This window comes from Wyeomyia smithii, chromosome 2 (genome assembly GCF_029784165.1).
Source record: "Wyeomyia smithii strain HCP4-BCI-WySm-NY-G18 chromosome 2, ASM2978416v1, whole genome shotgun sequence".
Lineage (NCBI taxonomy): Eukaryota > Metazoa > Arthropoda > Insecta > Diptera > Culicidae > Wyeomyia > Wyeomyia smithii.
In genome coordinates, this window is record NC_073695.1 from 79745442 (window position 1) to 79763747 (window position 18306).

At 37.8% G+C, this 18306-nt stretch overlaps 1 protein-coding gene across 7 annotated transcripts in view; it reads right to left on the reverse strand.

The window, feature by feature from the left end:
* LOC129723324 (hepatic leukemia factor) overlaps positions 1 to 18306 on the reverse strand; it is a 298812-nt gene that overhangs the window by 86130 nt on the left and 194376 nt on the right. Inside the window, exon 1 of one of the 7 annotated variants that reach the window (XM_055677494.1) lies at positions 9932 to 12331. The exons of the other annotated variants lie outside the window; for them this stretch is intronic. Coding sequence (XP_055533469.1) covers positions 9932 to 10466 — 535 coding nt within the window. The 5' untranslated portion in view covers positions 10467 to 12331. Of the gene's footprint in view, positions 1 to 9931; positions 12332 to 18306 lie in introns of those variants that run through there. 7 annotated transcript variants of the gene reach the window in all.

Sequence of the window (18306 nt, forward strand, 5' to 3'; positions counted from 1 at the left end):
AACCGGGGCGAAATTGATATGTTGCTGACATTTTAAGTTGATCAGACACCAATCAATCGATTCCTGAGACTTTTTTACTCAATATAAGCCATAATTTGACCACCGCTTTTAGATATTAGCGCATTACCATTAATGCTCAGATATACTCGATATTATTTTGCTGTGTGAAATATACTAAAACTAAACTAAAAGGTTTCGCAGAATCACCGTTTTGAGCTCAGTTTTCGTACAATTTAAGATCTGTTTTATTTTAAAGATGGGTAAGAATATGCTAATATGTGGACAAACTCTTATAATTTTGATATTTGGTCTTAAAACATAATGAAGTCAAAAAAACATCGAAAGTTTCCGATTTCTCGAAAATTCAAAATGGCGCCATTGTTGCCCCTTAAGTTGAAATATGTTCAAACTCGGGGAAATTTGGTTTTGCATCAAAATACACAAAAAACCAAGGCAGGAAAAAAGTCAATTTTTGTTGCACTGTGTAATCATCTATAGAAACAACGATGATTAAAATTGTTTGCAGAATATCGAAGTATTAATTTATTTGAAATAGAAACCTTTCCTTAAAAAAAAAAATTTTATACGTAGAAGTAATGGTACAGTCATAGAGGCTGGACTCTATGTGTCACCTTGCTTACAAAAATATCGATATTTGAGTATTATTAGCTTTCCCCAGGACTAAGACCTTAAGGAATTCAAAATGGCATCGGACACGGATTTTAAGTTTCTGGACAGTGGTACGACAGCTCAAAATCGAAAACTTTTTTCATTTACTTTCCAAATAGTGGTTTTGTTGACATACACTCTCCAGAAGATATTTGGTATATAAAAGGCTAAATACAGCTAGAAAAAAAAAGTCGAATCATCGTGTATAAAGAATTAATTGCCTCCATCGCTTGTAATCGAAAATTCCAAAAGATTCCTCGCAAATTATTGCACATAATTTGCAAACAAAATCGTGATTTACGTCAGACGTAACTGAAATTTTAATGAGAAAATAATGTACGTGACAAATATTATTCAAATTTTTTTAACTGTGAGTACCATGGAAGGGGGTGAAATTGATCAATTTTCATAACATTTTCCAATTAACTAGCTTCATGTACATTTTTTCCGAAATAGTAAATATTTAAAACAAGTACTGGTATGTGCTCTAGAAAACCCCTATGGCTATTGGTGAAATTTCTATCGTCTACTTCATGAAATAAATTCGAGAATTCTATAAGGTACTATGAGATACATGGGGTGAAATTCATCACCCTCGAAATCCATGCATTCTACCTCACCCTCGAAATCCATGCATTCTATTAAAAATGTGCTTTTTCTCGACATGTTCATGATAAATGATGATTTCTGAACTGAAAAATATCATTCACAACTAGTTTGGAAACGGAATTAACGTTATTTTAAGTCAAAATTTATTCAGTTTGGTTTACGAGCTGCAGTTTGCAAAATTTGCTCTCATTTGATCATCGTTAGATCGATTTTAATTCAGTTTGTTGCAAAAGCTCAAAAACTGGCTCTGAGATTAAAATCTTTGTGGTTTCATGCGAATTCATCAGTATTACTTTGATGGTATGGAATAATCAATGTTGAAAATTATATTTTTTGAGCTTTTATCAAACTTTACTCACATCTCCAAATTTAACGTAATTAACCCTCAATTAAGATAACTTTCAGTAAATTCAATACTTCTTTTTGTTACTTAAAAACCTGTTTGATCAAATTTGATTGAGTTTTGACTGAGTTAGAAGAATTTTTCGAAAATATGAAAAATTGCACCGGTCATGCAAGGGTTAACGTTGACAGGTATGTGAATCTTTCGAAAATTACATTTTAGGACACGTAAGCATTGTTGGAAGATCAGTATCTTTTAATTAGTATTTTTTATCACGAATTTTCAGGTGATCAATTTCACCCCACTGCACAATGGTCCAGAAACCGAATTTAGGGGGAAATTTGGGTCTAGAGCTCTATAGCAACAATTTAGAGAAAAACTTTCTACTACAAAGTTGTTACATATGATAAAGCGCTCATTTAAAAATTATCAAAAATTAGGGTGACCAACATTTTCGATGCAATCAAGTATGTAACGTTTTATCTTTGTAAATAGAACAAAAATTTGTTCTACAATATTATAGCTCCATTAATTTTAAGTAACTTTGTAGAAAAAAGTTTTTCTCTATCTTTGAAAACAACCGAATTATATTGAAAAAACATATTTTACGCTCTAACTATTTTATTTCAAGTTTCATCTCAAAACTGTCTTTGAACGACTTTAAGAGCTTTTTAAGAGAAACAATTTGCAACGCTGACATAGTAAATATCTCAATTTTACTCAAAGTTATTAATATTTTTCATCAAAAAATATGCGTTTTTCATTTGTATGTCTTTCATTTTGGGGCAATTGGTCTCATTTTGTAGGGCATACTTGACTCTATAAATGGAGGAACTTTTAGAAATATGTTATTTTTTGAATTTGAGTAAATTCAATTTAAAAACAAGCCGAAAATTTCAATAATTTTATACATTATGCATAAAAAAGCACCCAGATTAATTTTTCGGTAGTTTTTCTTATAACTAGACGTACTTACCTTTAATTTTACCCAAAAAGATCGAAAATCGATCACCTGGTTCAAAAGTTATGTATTTTTTTAAGTAAAATACATCGAATATAGGCCGTTTTTCATGGTCACCCTATTTCGGAGCTGGTCCCCTTAACAATCCAACGAAACAATACGGGTTTGATTATTTTCAACATAGATGCATCCCTGCGATTTTGAGCACAATTGAAGCACTTTGCGTGACCAACTTCGAAATAGGGTGACCATAAAAAACGACTGTGTTCGATGTATTTAATTTTGAAAAAATTCATAACTTTTGAACCAGTTGATCGATTTTCGATCTTTTTGGGTCAAATTTAGGGTAATTACGTCTAGTTATAAGAAAAAATACCAAAAAATAAATCTGGGTGCTTTTATATGCATAATGTATAAAATTATTGAAATTTTCGGCTTGTTTTTAAATTGAATTTACTCAAATTTAAAAAATAACATATTTCTAAAAGTTCCTCCATTTATAGAGACAAGTATGCCCTTCAAAATGAAACCAAGAGATATTTTTTATGTTTGCCTCAAAAAGAATGACATACAAATGAAAAACGCATATTTTTTGATGAAAAATATTAATAACTTTAAGCAAAACTGAAATAGTTACGATGGAAGCATTGCAAATTGTTTCTCTTAAAAAGCTCTAAAAGTCGTTCAAAGACAATTTTGAGATGAAACTTGAAATAAAAAAGTTAGAGCGTAGAATATGTTTTTTCAATATAAATCGGTTGTTTTCAAAGATAGAGATAAACTTTATTTTACAAAGCTACTTAAAATTAATGGAGCTATAACATTGTGGAACAAATTTTTCTTCTATCTACAAAGATAAAAATGTTGCATTGCATCGGAAATGTTGGTCACTCTAATTTTTGATAATTTTTCAATGAGCGCTTCATCATATGTAACAACTTTGTAGAAGAAAGTTTTTCTTTAAAATGTTGCTATAGAGCTCAAGACCCAAATTTCCCCCTAAATTTGGTTTCTGGACCATTGTGCACTGATCAATTTCACCCCATTCCACGGTACATAGAAAACCTCAAAGGCTGCACAATTTTTAGTTCGAAACTTCGTCATTAGTGGCGTTGCTAAATCTAACTTTTCAGTCTTGCAATTTGAGGAAACGATGTCTTCAGCAAAGTTGTAGAAAATATTGCCTCATATATTTATGCCGAAGACACTTTTCTTCTAACTTTTTTGTTTAGGAGATACCGTGACTGCGGGTAATTCCGTTCAGCACATTTACCGCGCGCTCATCTTCAAAACTGTTTTTCAACAGTAAATTTTACTAAAACATACCTAATTTCTGTACTATCATAGCACGCTACGCTATGAAGATGGTAAAGCACACAAATTGGTTATGTTTTAGTGAAATTTACAGTTGAAAAATAGTTTTTTAGGATGAGTACGCGGAAAAATGTGCTGCACGGAATTACCCGCAGTCACAGTATAACGCTTCAAATTAGACTAGTCCTTGCAAATAGTTTTTTTCTAAATATCCAAAAAGAACTATAGCGTTTAAAAGGCAATAATGATCAGTATGTATATGTATACAATAAAAACACTTAACTTTGCATTTCAAAATGGCGTCGAACACCAATTTTTGTAGCGTAGAATGGCAGTATAAAACTGGATTTTTAGATTATGAAACCACATTTTGAGTTTAAAACTGTACTGTTTTCTTCAGAGAATCATAGTTTTTGTGGAAAACTATTTTTTGTGGTTAGTGAACTGCGAAAACGGATAAATTTCAAAATAATTGTTATTGGAACTCGTTTTCTTTTACTACCTCAACCTTTAATCTATTATTGAAACAAGTGGGATGAATGACTTCTAACCATCACTGTGAACTCAGTTTGTTGAGAAAATATGATTCCTTAGGACTTTTGTAACCAATTTTTTGTGTTTTGAAATAGAAGTCTTAAGATCGTGTAAACTAACTTTAACAGGCTCCCCACCACGTACCTACCCATTCTTCAATCTCAATTCTACAGTACCCCTGTTGACTCTCCTTCACAAAAGTAAGTCCCTATTAAAATAAAACTGGTGTGAGTAACGTATGAAAGTTCTCTCCAGGGAATTGTAATTAGGCGATATTGTTAGGATGGGCAGAGGCTTGGTATTGCAGTAAGCTTGAAACGGAAAAGTAAAACTTACACACAAGCACGGATATGAATGAATGATGAGCGTATCACTTACTTCAATAGTGATACTGCCAATAATATGAAGTGCGAAGTACAGAAAACACCTGGACAATATCACAATAGATCTAATCTCTGGTCGCAGTGATGAGTCCACACAGAAAAAAACCATCCTATGTAAGTGTTATTAATTTCATGTCTGGATGTTTCATGTCGCATTTTGTCAGTAAACTATCACAAAACCGGTAATGACTAATGATACCATTTTTTTTTTAATTCTCACCAATGCCGACTTGTTGTCATATCAAAATCACATGTTTCGTTGGACCGTTCAAAGGTCCAAGTCACCGAGTTTTCGATAGGACCGTTGATAGCTTTCGGCTATCCGCAGAGCCGGAGAAAGTAAAAGTGAATATGTTCCAATAACCCGGCGTGCGGTTCCGCATGAAGCAGTCCCGAAGAGATAAGTCTCTCTCGTACAGATCCGGTGCTGGCCGAAAACGACAGTATCAGAAACAACAACCACGAAAAAATATTAACCAACCAACGACAACGCAAGCGTGCCACAACCTTTCTTCTGAAACCGAAGAACCGGTTGGGTTCAAGCGTTGATGGCTGAGTCCACTGTTGCTGCTAGTTTGTCTAGGTATGCAGAAGCGGAAGAATGCGGCGCTCTGTGTTTGCACTGCGAACCCAGAGGCTATGTTGCCAAACTCTGGCGGGCGGTCGGTGTCGGTTCAGTGCGAGTGCGATGCCGTCCGTCTGCGTTGCCATCATCGCCCCAGTCGTCGTTGTTGTCGTCGTCGTCATCGAAAAGAAATGGAAAGTTGTCTGGCCAGATTTGGTGGCCGGTCGGTTGGCGGTGGTCGGTTATACCGCGGCGGTTGTGGGTGTAGGCAGGTATTTTTTTTTCGGAGGTTTCCGGGCTTGCCGAATCTTAGCTCGAAAATGAAGCTTGTAGAACTAATCGTTGCTCAATCGATTTTAAATTTTGCCCATTAGTCACTTCCTGTAGTTGCATGAGGAATAATTAAAACGGCGGTAGAATTCGAGGGACGATGAAGCGTGAAAACCAGAAGACTCAACAAGAATAGTGTGAACGATCTTGTTTATTTTATCATATCAAGTACTCTTTCCAGTCTGAAGTAATCTGACTTCATTGAAAAGTACCCTTGTGCGTCAATGAAAAAAGAACGGGCGCTTCGTACGTGTTCGTTGACAATACAACAAATTACAAATTTGAAATATTTTTACGCATTCAATTTTCTTTTCAAACAATAAATCAAACTTACATTTTCAATTAAGTGTAAATTCAAAACTAATTAATATCATTTTCAACTTGTCTAGACTGCAGATAACATTGCTGGTCTTAATATTTGTCTGTAAATTAACAGTTTAGGATTGCTATTGATGAGAGGATATAAACATTTTGTATATGTGGTTTCTCAATGTGCTCCTCGAAAGTAAGATACCTTCTTATCTAAGTCCTAAGTGTTCAACTGAATCAGACCAACTTAAGATCGCACCATTTATCTCAACAACGTTATTATGGGTACGTTTAAGAAATGAAGCTCTTGATTTATGAGGAAAAATAGTTAATTGTGTTTTCGATGCATTAGGAGAAATCTCCAATTCTGCGAGTATGATGCAATATATTTAGGCTTTTGAGCAACCGACTGCATACGACACGAAGGCCTCTTTATTTTTAGGGAAATGCTTGTATCGTCAATAAACTGAAATTTCACAGGAATACATAACTCAGGAAGATCAAAAGCAGAAATATTATATAAGATTGGACCCAAGATACTTCCTTGAGGTACACCAATTCTAACAGACAATGTATCAGATTTACTATTTAGTGCGGTCAGTCAAGTGCGGTCAGTCAAATAAATTTGTATCATTTTTCTGATGTAAAGAAGAAAACTGAGAACTAAAGTTCGACATTTTAGCTATCAAATTTTTTTGTGCCAAACACTGACGAATGCCTTTTCTATGTCTAGAAGAGCAGCTCCAGTGGAATAGCTTTCTGATTTATTAGTTCGAAGCATATTAGTTACTTTAAGTGACTGATGAGATCAATAGAATGAAATAATATTAATATGTTATATCATTCTATTAAAAATTATTCCAAATAAAGTTTACTTATAGATGTAAGTAAACTAGTTGGCCGATAACTTGATGCTTCACCTGTTTTTTTTTTTTTTTTTGAGGTTTCAAAACTGGAGTGACTTTGGCATTTTTTCATTTTGAAGAGAAGTATGCTAACTCAAGCATGTATAGAAAAATTCTCACCAAGAAATGTAAAGAGCTTTCGGCAAGTATTTTGATAAGAATATATATAATCTCAAAATCTGCTGGTGCTTTCATGTGATAGCAGATTGTACTTTATTCAAGTTTGTTTTTTCAATACCTTTTCAGAAAGAACATCTTGAGTGGTGATTTGATCATATTTTTGATACTTCATTTTTAATGGGACTCAATTGGAATTAACACTCTCAAATGCTGAGAAAGTTTTGGAGCTTTTAGCTCATTTATTAGAAAAATGCGATCATCATCTTTAAGGCTTACGGACTTGTTATTCTCCTCAATATGTGGAAAGAGCAGAGTGAATATTTACTGCTCACTTTTTGTCCAGCATGAGCGCTGAGTGTAGCATTTTTTTGAACAGATCAATTGCTTAATAGACATACAGTAAAAGCACTGCAGTGAGCTCTGTTGTGTAGTTATTGTGCATAACTCCCTTCACTTTATTATCTCGTTGGAGAGATATTTCAAATTCCACAGTAGTTTTTTTTGCGAGCTCCTTAGATACACACGATTCGCTGCTCTGCTCTCTTCAAGAAAGAGCGTGGTTTTGTCTTCCAGTGTGAGAGCCGTTGTTTGCGACGTGAAAGATATTCTTCTACACGCGAATGATTTTCTCAGGAGAAACGAGAAGCCTGGAGGACTGGAATGGGCTTTAAAGGTTCCTCAAGAAGCTTCTATGAAGGTTTTAAATATGGTTTAGTTGTTCAATTTCTTCAATGAAATTTTCATTTCGCAAGAGAGTAAATCTATATTTGATTTCCTTTTGTAATCCTTGGAAAATAACTTTAAACGTTTAAGAAGTAGAAGTTCATTGTCAATAATTGGTGTATTAACCTTCACGCGAGCCTCGAGAACTGATAATTTTTAATCAGTCGAAGAAAACAGGCCTGCAACTTCTGAATTTTGATCAATATCGACAATTTAAATGATTGACACGAAAACTTTGATTGTCTAGCTGTCCTACGAATATAAGAAATACCGTTAATCATAAAGAAATCTGTGAACAAACATCAATAGAAACAAATCGACCTATATTGCAGCCATTCAGGCACCACTTCGGGTACTGAAAAAATTCGCCTGCAGAACATATGGAAAGTGCTTAAAATAGGTTCGGGGAGATTGGAATAGTGATCCTCGATTGGTAACTGCAATTAACCCTCTAGTACCCAAATTAATTTTCAGACGTACTTCGAAAAAATCACTTTGAAACTTTATAAAGATTTTTTAAGTATTCATTGAAGCTTTTTAGAGATTCAACTGAATACCGTCTAGAGGCGGCACTGGGCACTAGAGGGTTAATTATTTTTAAAGTTTGTTAACTTAGTTTTACAATCCGAAAACAAGTTCTGACAAAGAAAAAGATAGAAAACAGATTGATATATTTCTGTTTGAATTTCAACCAACACATTTCGAGTATTTCGTCTCAGTACGCAGGCGGTTCCTAAAACTGCTTAGAATATGTTCCCTAATCTATTAAAATTTAAGTTTTCCTCGATCGTGGAAAACTTGGTTTTTAAAGAAAGAGCATTTCACTATAAAAATTTGGCAGCATTATTGAAAGTCATTATTCAAAGTCATTGAAAGCTGAATTCCATTTTTATAACAATTTAGGTTGTAGATTTCCTACCTACTTGAACAACCTTCTACATCGAGTTATAGTTCAACAAAGCAAACATTAACTGTAGCATGGATTGCTGTAGGTAGTCCATCTTCTCAGGAGTGGGACTACCTAATTCAAAACTGGGTAACTTTTCTGCACCAAACACGAAAGTCTGATGTATTCCAGTTTCAATAATTTTCGTTTTTGCCTTTCGTTTCACCAAAATTACATGGTTGGGGAAAATCAATTAATTCTGTTAAACAACCTTGAATTTCATCAACGGTTAGATTGTTTGATAGACTTTTCAAAGCAGCCTTTAACGGTCTCTCGTTTTCTGGCATAATAAGCACGAAATTTGTACATTTTTTCTGAACTGAACGAAAGGCTTTGGAATTTGCAGCAATTACCGCAATAGGTGGAACTTTAGCCTTCTTCATAATGTTGCTAGTTGAGAATGTAAAATTTCCAATATCTCTCGGTAGTTCATGACTATGCCCTGAACCGTTGGTAGAATGCGATCGTACCGCAAAATAGTTCGAGTCGCACTGTTTCAAAATAATCAGTAATCAGTACATTCATGGACGCAGAAAGCAAACGAAAAATTTTAAATGCATTAAAACTTAGAAGTGTAAGTGAATGGTAATAAACTATTGCTTTTGTAAACCTGTTCAACTTCGCAATTCATCCCGAGTTAAGATGCTAATCTAACAAACCACTTAAATTCCGGTCAGGAGAGATCGTTGAAGTCAATAGGATGACTATGTGAACAGAGAAAAAAAGGTACAGAAGAAGTTCTTTGATAATGTTATTTTCATTTATTGCTCCCCCGAAAACCTTAAGGCCTCTGCCATGCTGAATGCCAACGCGAGCGGTCGGACGGGATTCTTGCCGTGGATGAATGAACAGCCGTAAGTAGAGCTGTTCATTAACCTATGGCAGAAGTCTCGCCCGATCGCTCGCGTTGGCGTTCGGTCTGGCAGAGGCCTAACTATTTCAACGTGTTTCGTACATTCTCTTCAATTTGAGCTACTGAAAAAGCAAAAAAAATCATCATCATCATCATCGGGTAGGTTGAAATAAGTCTGATGAGTTGCCCTACATCAAAAAGGATAGACCAAAAAGAAAATAAAACCTGCAACCACCCATGGCTCTTCAGAACATCAATCATGCAAAACATGTGCCATGTTGGCTCAGATCCCCGCGGTTCTCTCCGTTTCACCCTTTCTACCCGCCCGCAAAAAAAAACGACAGCATAGGGAAATGCAACACATTACCGTTTAGATAGGCGTGATGTCTCCAGAGCTGCTGCACCTGATACTGTGTGATCGAATTGTTGTTATTATTGTTGTTATTGTTGAGGCCGTTGTTGTTGTTGTTGCTCGTGTTGTGATGAATTGCCTGCAGAAGCTGCGATGTCGGCGGCAGGCTCTGGTTCTGATGGATCCCGTTAAGTCCGTTGGTATTGTTCGATCCGAGCAGAGCCTGGTGAGCCTGTGCCTGTTGGTGTTGCTGCTGATGCTGCTGCTGTTGTTGTTGTTGCTGCTGGTGATGCTGCTGAGCCAACCCATTAACGTTGGTCAGTTGCTGCAGATTGTGAACCACCTGCTGCAGCGGCATACCGACCGGTAGGATTGGCGGTGGCATCGAATTGAGCAGCTGATTGGCCACCGTGTTGGTATTGTTGTTGGTACCCCCGTTTGCACTACCGGACCCATTCGGGATAATTTGTATATGGGGCGACGGAGCAGGTGTCGGTGGACCAATGTTCATCGATGAAACCGGTGGCAGCGGCTGGAATTCCATATTCATTTATAGGCCGGGATCAGAACGGAGGAAATACACCAAACCGGATAAAGGCTGTCGCGCGTTCTTCGATTTCGTCTTTTCTTTTCTACTTGTCGCGAGCACTAACTGTTTGCCGATAATTGTTTAAGTGCACAATGCTTTCACTTGTTAAATTTTTTCTTCCCTTCCTTTCTTCGTGTATAACCTGGTTTATGCGTCCAATCGCCTAATAACTGGTATTTCGGGTTCATACAAGACCATACTACAAACTGCTGACTCCAGCTGCCTAAACGGAAGGAAGGGTTCACTCTAAATTTAGGTTCATGCGGGCACACACATTCGGGCAACGGGAAACATGAAACCGAACGGGTAACGGTGGGAAGCGGTTTGTTTCTTCAAGGCATTGCCTTCGTGCGACCAACAAAGGCCGCGATTATTTTCGTCAAGAGAACGGTAAACACTTGTCAAACTTGAAAAACATTTGGTGAATTAGCGCGATTCAGAGCGCCTCCTCAGTTGTTTTCTCGCGGCACTGATCTAGATCAGTTATCTCACGCTTAGTTATCAAACAACGACACAAGTTCCGCACGCGTACACTTCCCTAGGCGGTAGCTTGCAATGGTTGCTAACACTCTTTTTTTTCCTGTGAATGCAAATCCATGTGACCTTGTACGTGCTATTTCATGCGTTTCATTTTTCAATTCAAATTAGCTTCCATTCTAAAGCGGAGCTTCCACACTACGATCGCACGACGCGCACACTGCTACTAGCGGGAGGTTCTAAAGGGCTCTCGGGGGAGCGTCCCCACCTTGTACAATGCACCTCACTGCAACACCGCGCACCGAAACGGCGCTGTTCAGAAAGATCTGTTTATATTAATTAATCAAATTGCATCTCCGGCTCTGCAGCAGACAGCAAGGTATCACACAGCGGCCGCATGCGCACTCTCTATCAACACTACGTTCTCACCAATACCACACAGTCAACACTATCGGAGCTTGCTGCACTGAAGTGACTTGCTTCCCAATGTTCCCAAGTTTTCCAGGAGCGATTATTCTGGACGTTCGTGCTTAGACACACTAACACCTAGCCCCTAGTAGCGGGCTTCCTGTGACTGACGGAATTTAGAATTTTAATTATCATGACTCTTACTGTCACCAGCCACTTCACATTTATAACAAACTATTCTAATCAGCTGTTGTCGTTCTGCACCTCAAGAATCTTTCGTACCGTATGTTTTATTGTGCATTTCATAAAATCAAAACAAAACGTGCCTCGTTCCCAACGCACACACATACACATTTGCTCATAAGCTCAGGTGTCAGCTGAAGAACTAGAACGAAAATGGTTCTCGGGATGAATGGATTCTCTCCCACTCCCCACCGTTCGGTCGATAGATATTACACAAGGTCCTCGTTCTGGTGATACGGTATACCGCAAAGCAAAGGAGAAAGCACTTCACGCACGCGCGTTTCCAGCGATCGATGGATCCCGACTCATCGGACAATACTGTCTCAAGGGTCTCCAGAGGCCACCGAACGGCAAGCAAACGTGTGCGGGTCCCCCACCGTGTTGCCAAAAAAAAACGCCAAACAGCACTATCCAACACATACACACCTCACCACACACTAGCAACGAAATAAGAAAGGCTAGAGTAAACACACAGCCCAAAAACTATTCCGCGAAGTTCCGTACCGTTCGAACCCATCGACGACGATGACGACGACAAACTGGTCAAGGGGTAGGAGAAATGCGCGAACCGTGTGAAGAGTGAGAGTGAGAGTGAAAGAGGAAGTATTCCGGCGCACGGTGCCTCCGAGCCACCGACCGAGCGACTGAAAGCCTGCTGCAAAAACAACCGGCCAGAGCGAGCGAGCGAGCGCGCGAGCACTTCCCCGTGTGACTGACGTACGAAAGTATATTGAAACTGAAAACTTTTCGCTTAGCTACTACTCTACCAAGCTGCCTCCAACATCATCACCGTCGTCATCATAATCATCATCAGTAGCACTGCTCGCACAACTTGCACGATAATATACAATGGAACGCGCGAGGTAGCCCCCACCGGGCGCAACATGGTAGGAAGACCCATGCCAGCGGGCGCGGGGAAAACTCGGACGTGCTGCGCACAACAGTGACAAAAGCACACAGCTACACCGCCGGTCGAATGTTTATAGTAAACACATGCTTCGACTGCTGTTTAAAACAGTCCGAATACCTCACCTGGACTAGTGCTTGCTAGTGCTCGAGGTCCAATACATGTTGCCCACCCCGTTCCAAGAGACGAGTGTTCGTTCGAGCAGCCTGAACTAGTGTGGGCTTTTCGCAAACGAACACATACACCCTCACACACAAACAGCGTTGATCTTCGAGCCTGCGGATACCGGAACCGCTAGTGCTAAGTAAAAAATCACAACTCGCGCGATCAAACTCGTTTACTATACACGTAATAGGGGGAATGATTTCGGTCTAATCCGTTCGCTGCTGTTAGCCCAAATTTTCCAACGGTGCATTAAACGATCAAGCCGTCCAGAAAACGTCCCGAGGGAAGTCCAGCTGTGCTACGATAAGTCGAATATATCCTCTTTTACCCTAACAAACGGGAAAGCAGGTATTCAGCAACGTGTGTGTCACTGTGTGCAGCAATTTTATCATCATCACCAACACTGCTGCATCGTGCAAGTCAACATCGCGATCGAAAGTGAGCTTTGCTCATGTCAATCCGTTTGATTAGCATTACTTAATGCCATTATATTAACGTATTTTTCGCCTCTTCGCGCTCGCCGCTTCGTAGTTCACCCCACAGAAGAAAACAACGACTACGACAATGAGGAAAAAAACGACAAAAAATCTCCATTTGATTAGAGCTGAAGCATAAACACACAGACACAAGCCGGGCCTATCTACGGCGCTCACGTCGGTCAGTCGGCAGTACATAGACGGGCGATAGGAGGACGCGCGAATGCGAGATACGGTCGCGACTTTAACGCTGTTATCTCATACAGAGCTTACAACTGCAAGTCTGAGTTCGATTACAAAACTGGGACCGATTCTGCAGCGCGATCTGTGCGCTACTTGCTAGGGGACGGGTTATTGCAACCGCGCTGCACAGTATTTTATTTCAAGATCAAGTTCTTGGCTGGCCACCGACTGGCTGATATGCATATTCTATGCAGTCTCGGGCACCACCGCAGTCGTCGTTGTCCATACGCGCGCTCGCACGCTCCGCTAGCCAGGGCGAAACCAGCGCGAACGGGTCAGTGTGTCAGCGTGAACCACCGCACCGCACCGGCTGGGTGGCAGGAACGACTGACGGGGTGGGTTGCGCAGGCCCGTGGACTGTAAGCCAATCATCAAATGATAATTTTTCTATTGCAGAAAAAATACCTTTTAAGAAAGATTGCGCGTGTCGCTGCATTCGATTCTAGCATATGTTGCTATCCTGTGTTCGAACGTGTCGATTCAACTGGTACAGGAGAACATTTGCAGAGAGTAACCATTTTTCTAGAGGTTAAAAAGTTATGAATTTGCCAGCATTACAATATTCATCTTATATTCCTGTAGGACGCACAACATCTATGCAATGTATGCCATCATATTTTTCTGAGGAGCTTAAAATTATTTGTCATCTATGAATAAAGTAAGTTTTCTCACAAGGGAAAGATGAACAAAGCACGTGGAAAGGCATTTCTAATATTTTTACAGTTTCGTATATTTAAAAAGCAATTCTGTTAAATTATTTCCATTCGTGCGTTATGATATCCACTATCCAGTTCTTCGGCGCATTGATATAATAAAAAAATGACAGAGAGTTTACTGGCATCCCTTTTCATTAGGGTGCCAAAGAAATAAATGGGGAAAATTTGACCATCGAATTTCATTCAGCTGTCGGGCTCAAAAGTTTCGTCTTCTAGAAAAAGGCCCCACGCAAAATTTCAGTTTCGGAAAATCGTACCTCGAAGCGGTCAAAGTATTACTTTTACCTGATAAAAAGCACAGCCGGAAGTTTTTCAATTCAAAAATTTTCTAATTTTGATTTAAATAAATTCTTTTGAGACACGTTAGATCTCATAATTTATGCATTTCTAAGACATTTGGTATAATAAAAAATCCATATCGAAAATTCGTGCTTTTTTATTGGTCAAAGTGACTTTTACCGCTTCGAGGCACGACTTCCTGTAGCTTGATTGCAAAAACTAAGTTAATTATTGGACTTTTGCCTGGGGTGTGCAGAGAAAATAACAACCGGCCAAAATCAAGTCTTTTGCTGACAGATTTCTATTTAATTCTAGTCTACCGAAGAACAGGAGAAAAAAAATCTCATTTCTCTCTGACCTTTTCTTGCTTTTCAATTCTTGATTTTATCCCTGTCACTTAAAGTTATCAAAAAAAAGAAACCTTATCGCTCCTCTTTTTTGTTACCTAAATATATCGTTGCCATGCGGTGTCGCTGTTATCCATGGGAAACAAGGTGTCTAGTATCAGCACTTTATGTCTTTCTTAGGGAAAAAATTTTTGCACAAGCTGGAAAATTGTATGGGGAACCCTTCCCAACCGAGCCCATACACTTGTGTAGATAAAAATTGACGAAAAACAAAATCGAAATCGAAATTATTTTTATATAATTACACCTGCTTACTCCGGTTTTTTTATTTTTCATTGCAACTGCGATGTCGCCACTAGCGTTGTTAGTAATAAAACAATGAATTTGACATTCAAAGAGCGAGAAAGAAGGTTTTGTTTTAATCACCTTCCACCCACACTATTATGTGGGCTCGTTCGGAAGGGGCTAAACAACGATTCAAATACTGTCCTCAAATTTTTTATTGAGTGAACTACGCAACGGTTTATTAAAACAGAATTTGCCTTGCACGATAAACGGTATCGCTAATGATAACAGCAAAACACTGCATCTTTTACGTTGTTCTTTTACATTCTCTCTCTTCAATATTCTTCTCCCCCCCCTCATATCCCTACAACAGCGAAGCCCGTGTTGAGAGTGAGTGACGTGAACGCACCAAACCACTGTTTTTCTAATCCCGTTTTGCTACATGATAGTCATTGATTTAGGTTACTTTCTTTCTGAATCTGACTCTCTGTTCTTTCTAAATCTGACTCTTTAATATTCTAAAAATTCAAATTTTTCTAACAAACCCACATCCTTCTGCCAGAAGAAAATTTTGGAGGAGTGGTAGGAAAGTGAGTCGTGAGTGAGTGGTAAGTAAGTAAGAAAGTAAATAAGTAAGACGGTAAGTAATCAAGAAGAAAAGTAAAAAAAAAGTTATTGAGTAAGAAGGTAAGTAAGCAAGAAGATAAGTAAGTAAGAAGGTAAGTAAGTAAGAAGGTAAGTAAGTAAGAAGGTAAGTAAGTAAGAAGGTAAGTAAGTAAGAAGGTAAGTAAGTAAGAAGGTAAGTAATTAAAAAGGTAAGTAAGTAAGAAGGTAAGTAAGTAAGAAGGTAAGTAACTAAGAAGGTAAGTAAATAAGAAGGTAAGTAAGTAAGAATGAAAGTAAGTAAGAAGGTATGTAAGTAAGAAGGTAAGTAAGTAAAATGGTAAGCACGTAAGAAGGTAAGTAAGCAAGAAGGTTAGTAAGTAAGAACGTAAGTAAGTAAGAACGTAAGTAAGTAAGAACGTAAGTAAGTAACTAAGTAAGTAAGTAAGTAAGGGGCCATCCACATACCACGTGGACAGCTTTGGAGGGGGGTATGTGTATTGTCCACGGTCCATACAAAACTTTTAGAATTTATATGAGCAGTTGTCCACGGAGGGGGGGCGGGGTTCAAAATCGTTATGATTCTGTTCACGTGGTATGTGGATAGCTCCTAAGTAAATAAATAAGTAAGTGAGTAAGTAAGTAAATAAATAAGTAAATAAGTAAGCGAGAAGGTAAAAAAGTGAGTAAGAAGGTGGGTAAGTAACTGAGCAGGTAAGCAAGTAATAAGGTAAGTAACTAAGAAAGTGGACAAGTAAAAGGATAAGTAGGTAAGAAGATAAATAAGTTAAGTAAGTAAGTAATCAAAAAAGTATGTTAGTAAAAAGGTGGGTAAGTAAATAAGAAAGTGGACGAGTAAGTAAGTATGTGAGTAAGTAAATGCGTAAGTAAGTAAGTAAGTAAGTAAGTAGAGACAGTGGTAATTCGCGGCAAAAAAGTTGAGAATTCGCGGGTGGCAAAATAGAAAATATTTGAATTCCGCGGTAGTTTCACGGCCTTTTCTTCAGAAAATACTGAATAAAGTGTTTTTTTCTTTGGTAAAAACAAGAAACAACTGTTTTATTTAATTTAATGTACGGTAATTTAACCGCACAATCCATAATTTCTTTGCATTACTAACTTAAAGCACGTTCTGGGTCAAATTATTTTCTGTTATATTGTGGTGTCTCTAGGCACGTATTATTCATGTTATACTGGCTCACGCTGCGTTCCGTACCTACCGAGTTTCCGGAAATCGATAAATATTTGAATGCCAACCGGGAAGATTTAGGAAAACGTCCGTGATTCGAATACCTGCCAAAATTTTAATACCAATCTCACTGTCGATTATTTTAAAAAAGATGCTGGTTTTTAGGCCTCCCTCACTCATCTCTCAACTTGGATTTTATGGCTGCACTCTCAGGAATTCTATCATGCACGTCATCAATCGCAAAATTCAATTAGGACTGACAAAATCGCGTTGTAAGAGAGCGGTTGTAGTACTGTTTCATTTTATTGGTTGCGTAGAAAACGACCTTCCATTGCCATCTAGGTGCCCATTAATCTTAAGCTTTATCCTTGTTGCTGGTTTTCATGAATCTCGTAGGTTGCAAATTGAAATGTTTCATGATCATGATTTTTTATTATTTTCGCGGCATTTCGCGGGTTTTTGTGTCCCTATAAGTAAGTTAGTAAGTAAGTAAGTAAGTAAGTAAGTAAGTAAGTAAGTAAGTAAGTAAGTAAGTAAGTAAGTAAGTAAGTAAGTAAGTAAGTAAGTAAGTAAGTAAGTAAGTAAGTAAGTAAGTAAGTAAGTAAGTAAGTAAGTAAGTAAGTAAGTAAGCAAGTAAGCAAGTAAGCAAGTAAGTAAGTAAGTAAGATGTAAGTATTTAAGTGAGCAAGTTGTAAGTCGGAAGGTAGGTAAGTAAGTGACAATGTGCGTAAGTAAGAGGGTAAGTGAGATGGTAAGTTAGCGAGAAGGTGAGTAAGTAAGAAAGCATCTCAATAAAAGGTAATTAAGTTAAAAGTTTAATAGACAAGTTAGTAAAAAGTTAAACAAATAAATAGATAAGTAAATAGAAAGATTAGTAAGTAAGAAAAAAAGCTAATGAGAAGACAAGTAAATAAGAAGGTGAATGAGTAAGAAGGTAAGTAAGTAAGAATATGTAATTTAAAAAGTAATTAAGAAGGTAAGTAAGTAAGAAAGTAATTAAGTAAGTAACTAAGTAACTAATAAAGTAAGTAAGACATAAGGTAAATGAGGGAATAAGTAAGAATGATGGTGCAAAAAAGGAACACTGCGTTTTACATAGGAAATCCGAAAATTCAACTAGCTTTTATTAAGATTTACAGCTCTTTGTTCTGTAAGACCATTACTCCTAAGCCCATTACCAGCGGAGTGAAATTTGTTTTAACATTAAAAAATACATTCAAACTCCCATTTTCACCATTCACCAAAACACCATGCCGGAGACATCGGAGATTGCGGTTTCGTATCCCGTCTGGACGAAGAAAAATTTTCCTAAGTCTAAATCACATCCTCAGCCCGTGTTCATTATTAGCATTGGCTACTTTATAACTTGGTCACTGATGCCATATCCGCGGTAAATTGTCTGAGTTAAAAAATGTTACAAATAACGGGTGACAACTAAAGTTTTGGATTTTTTCTACTGCTGT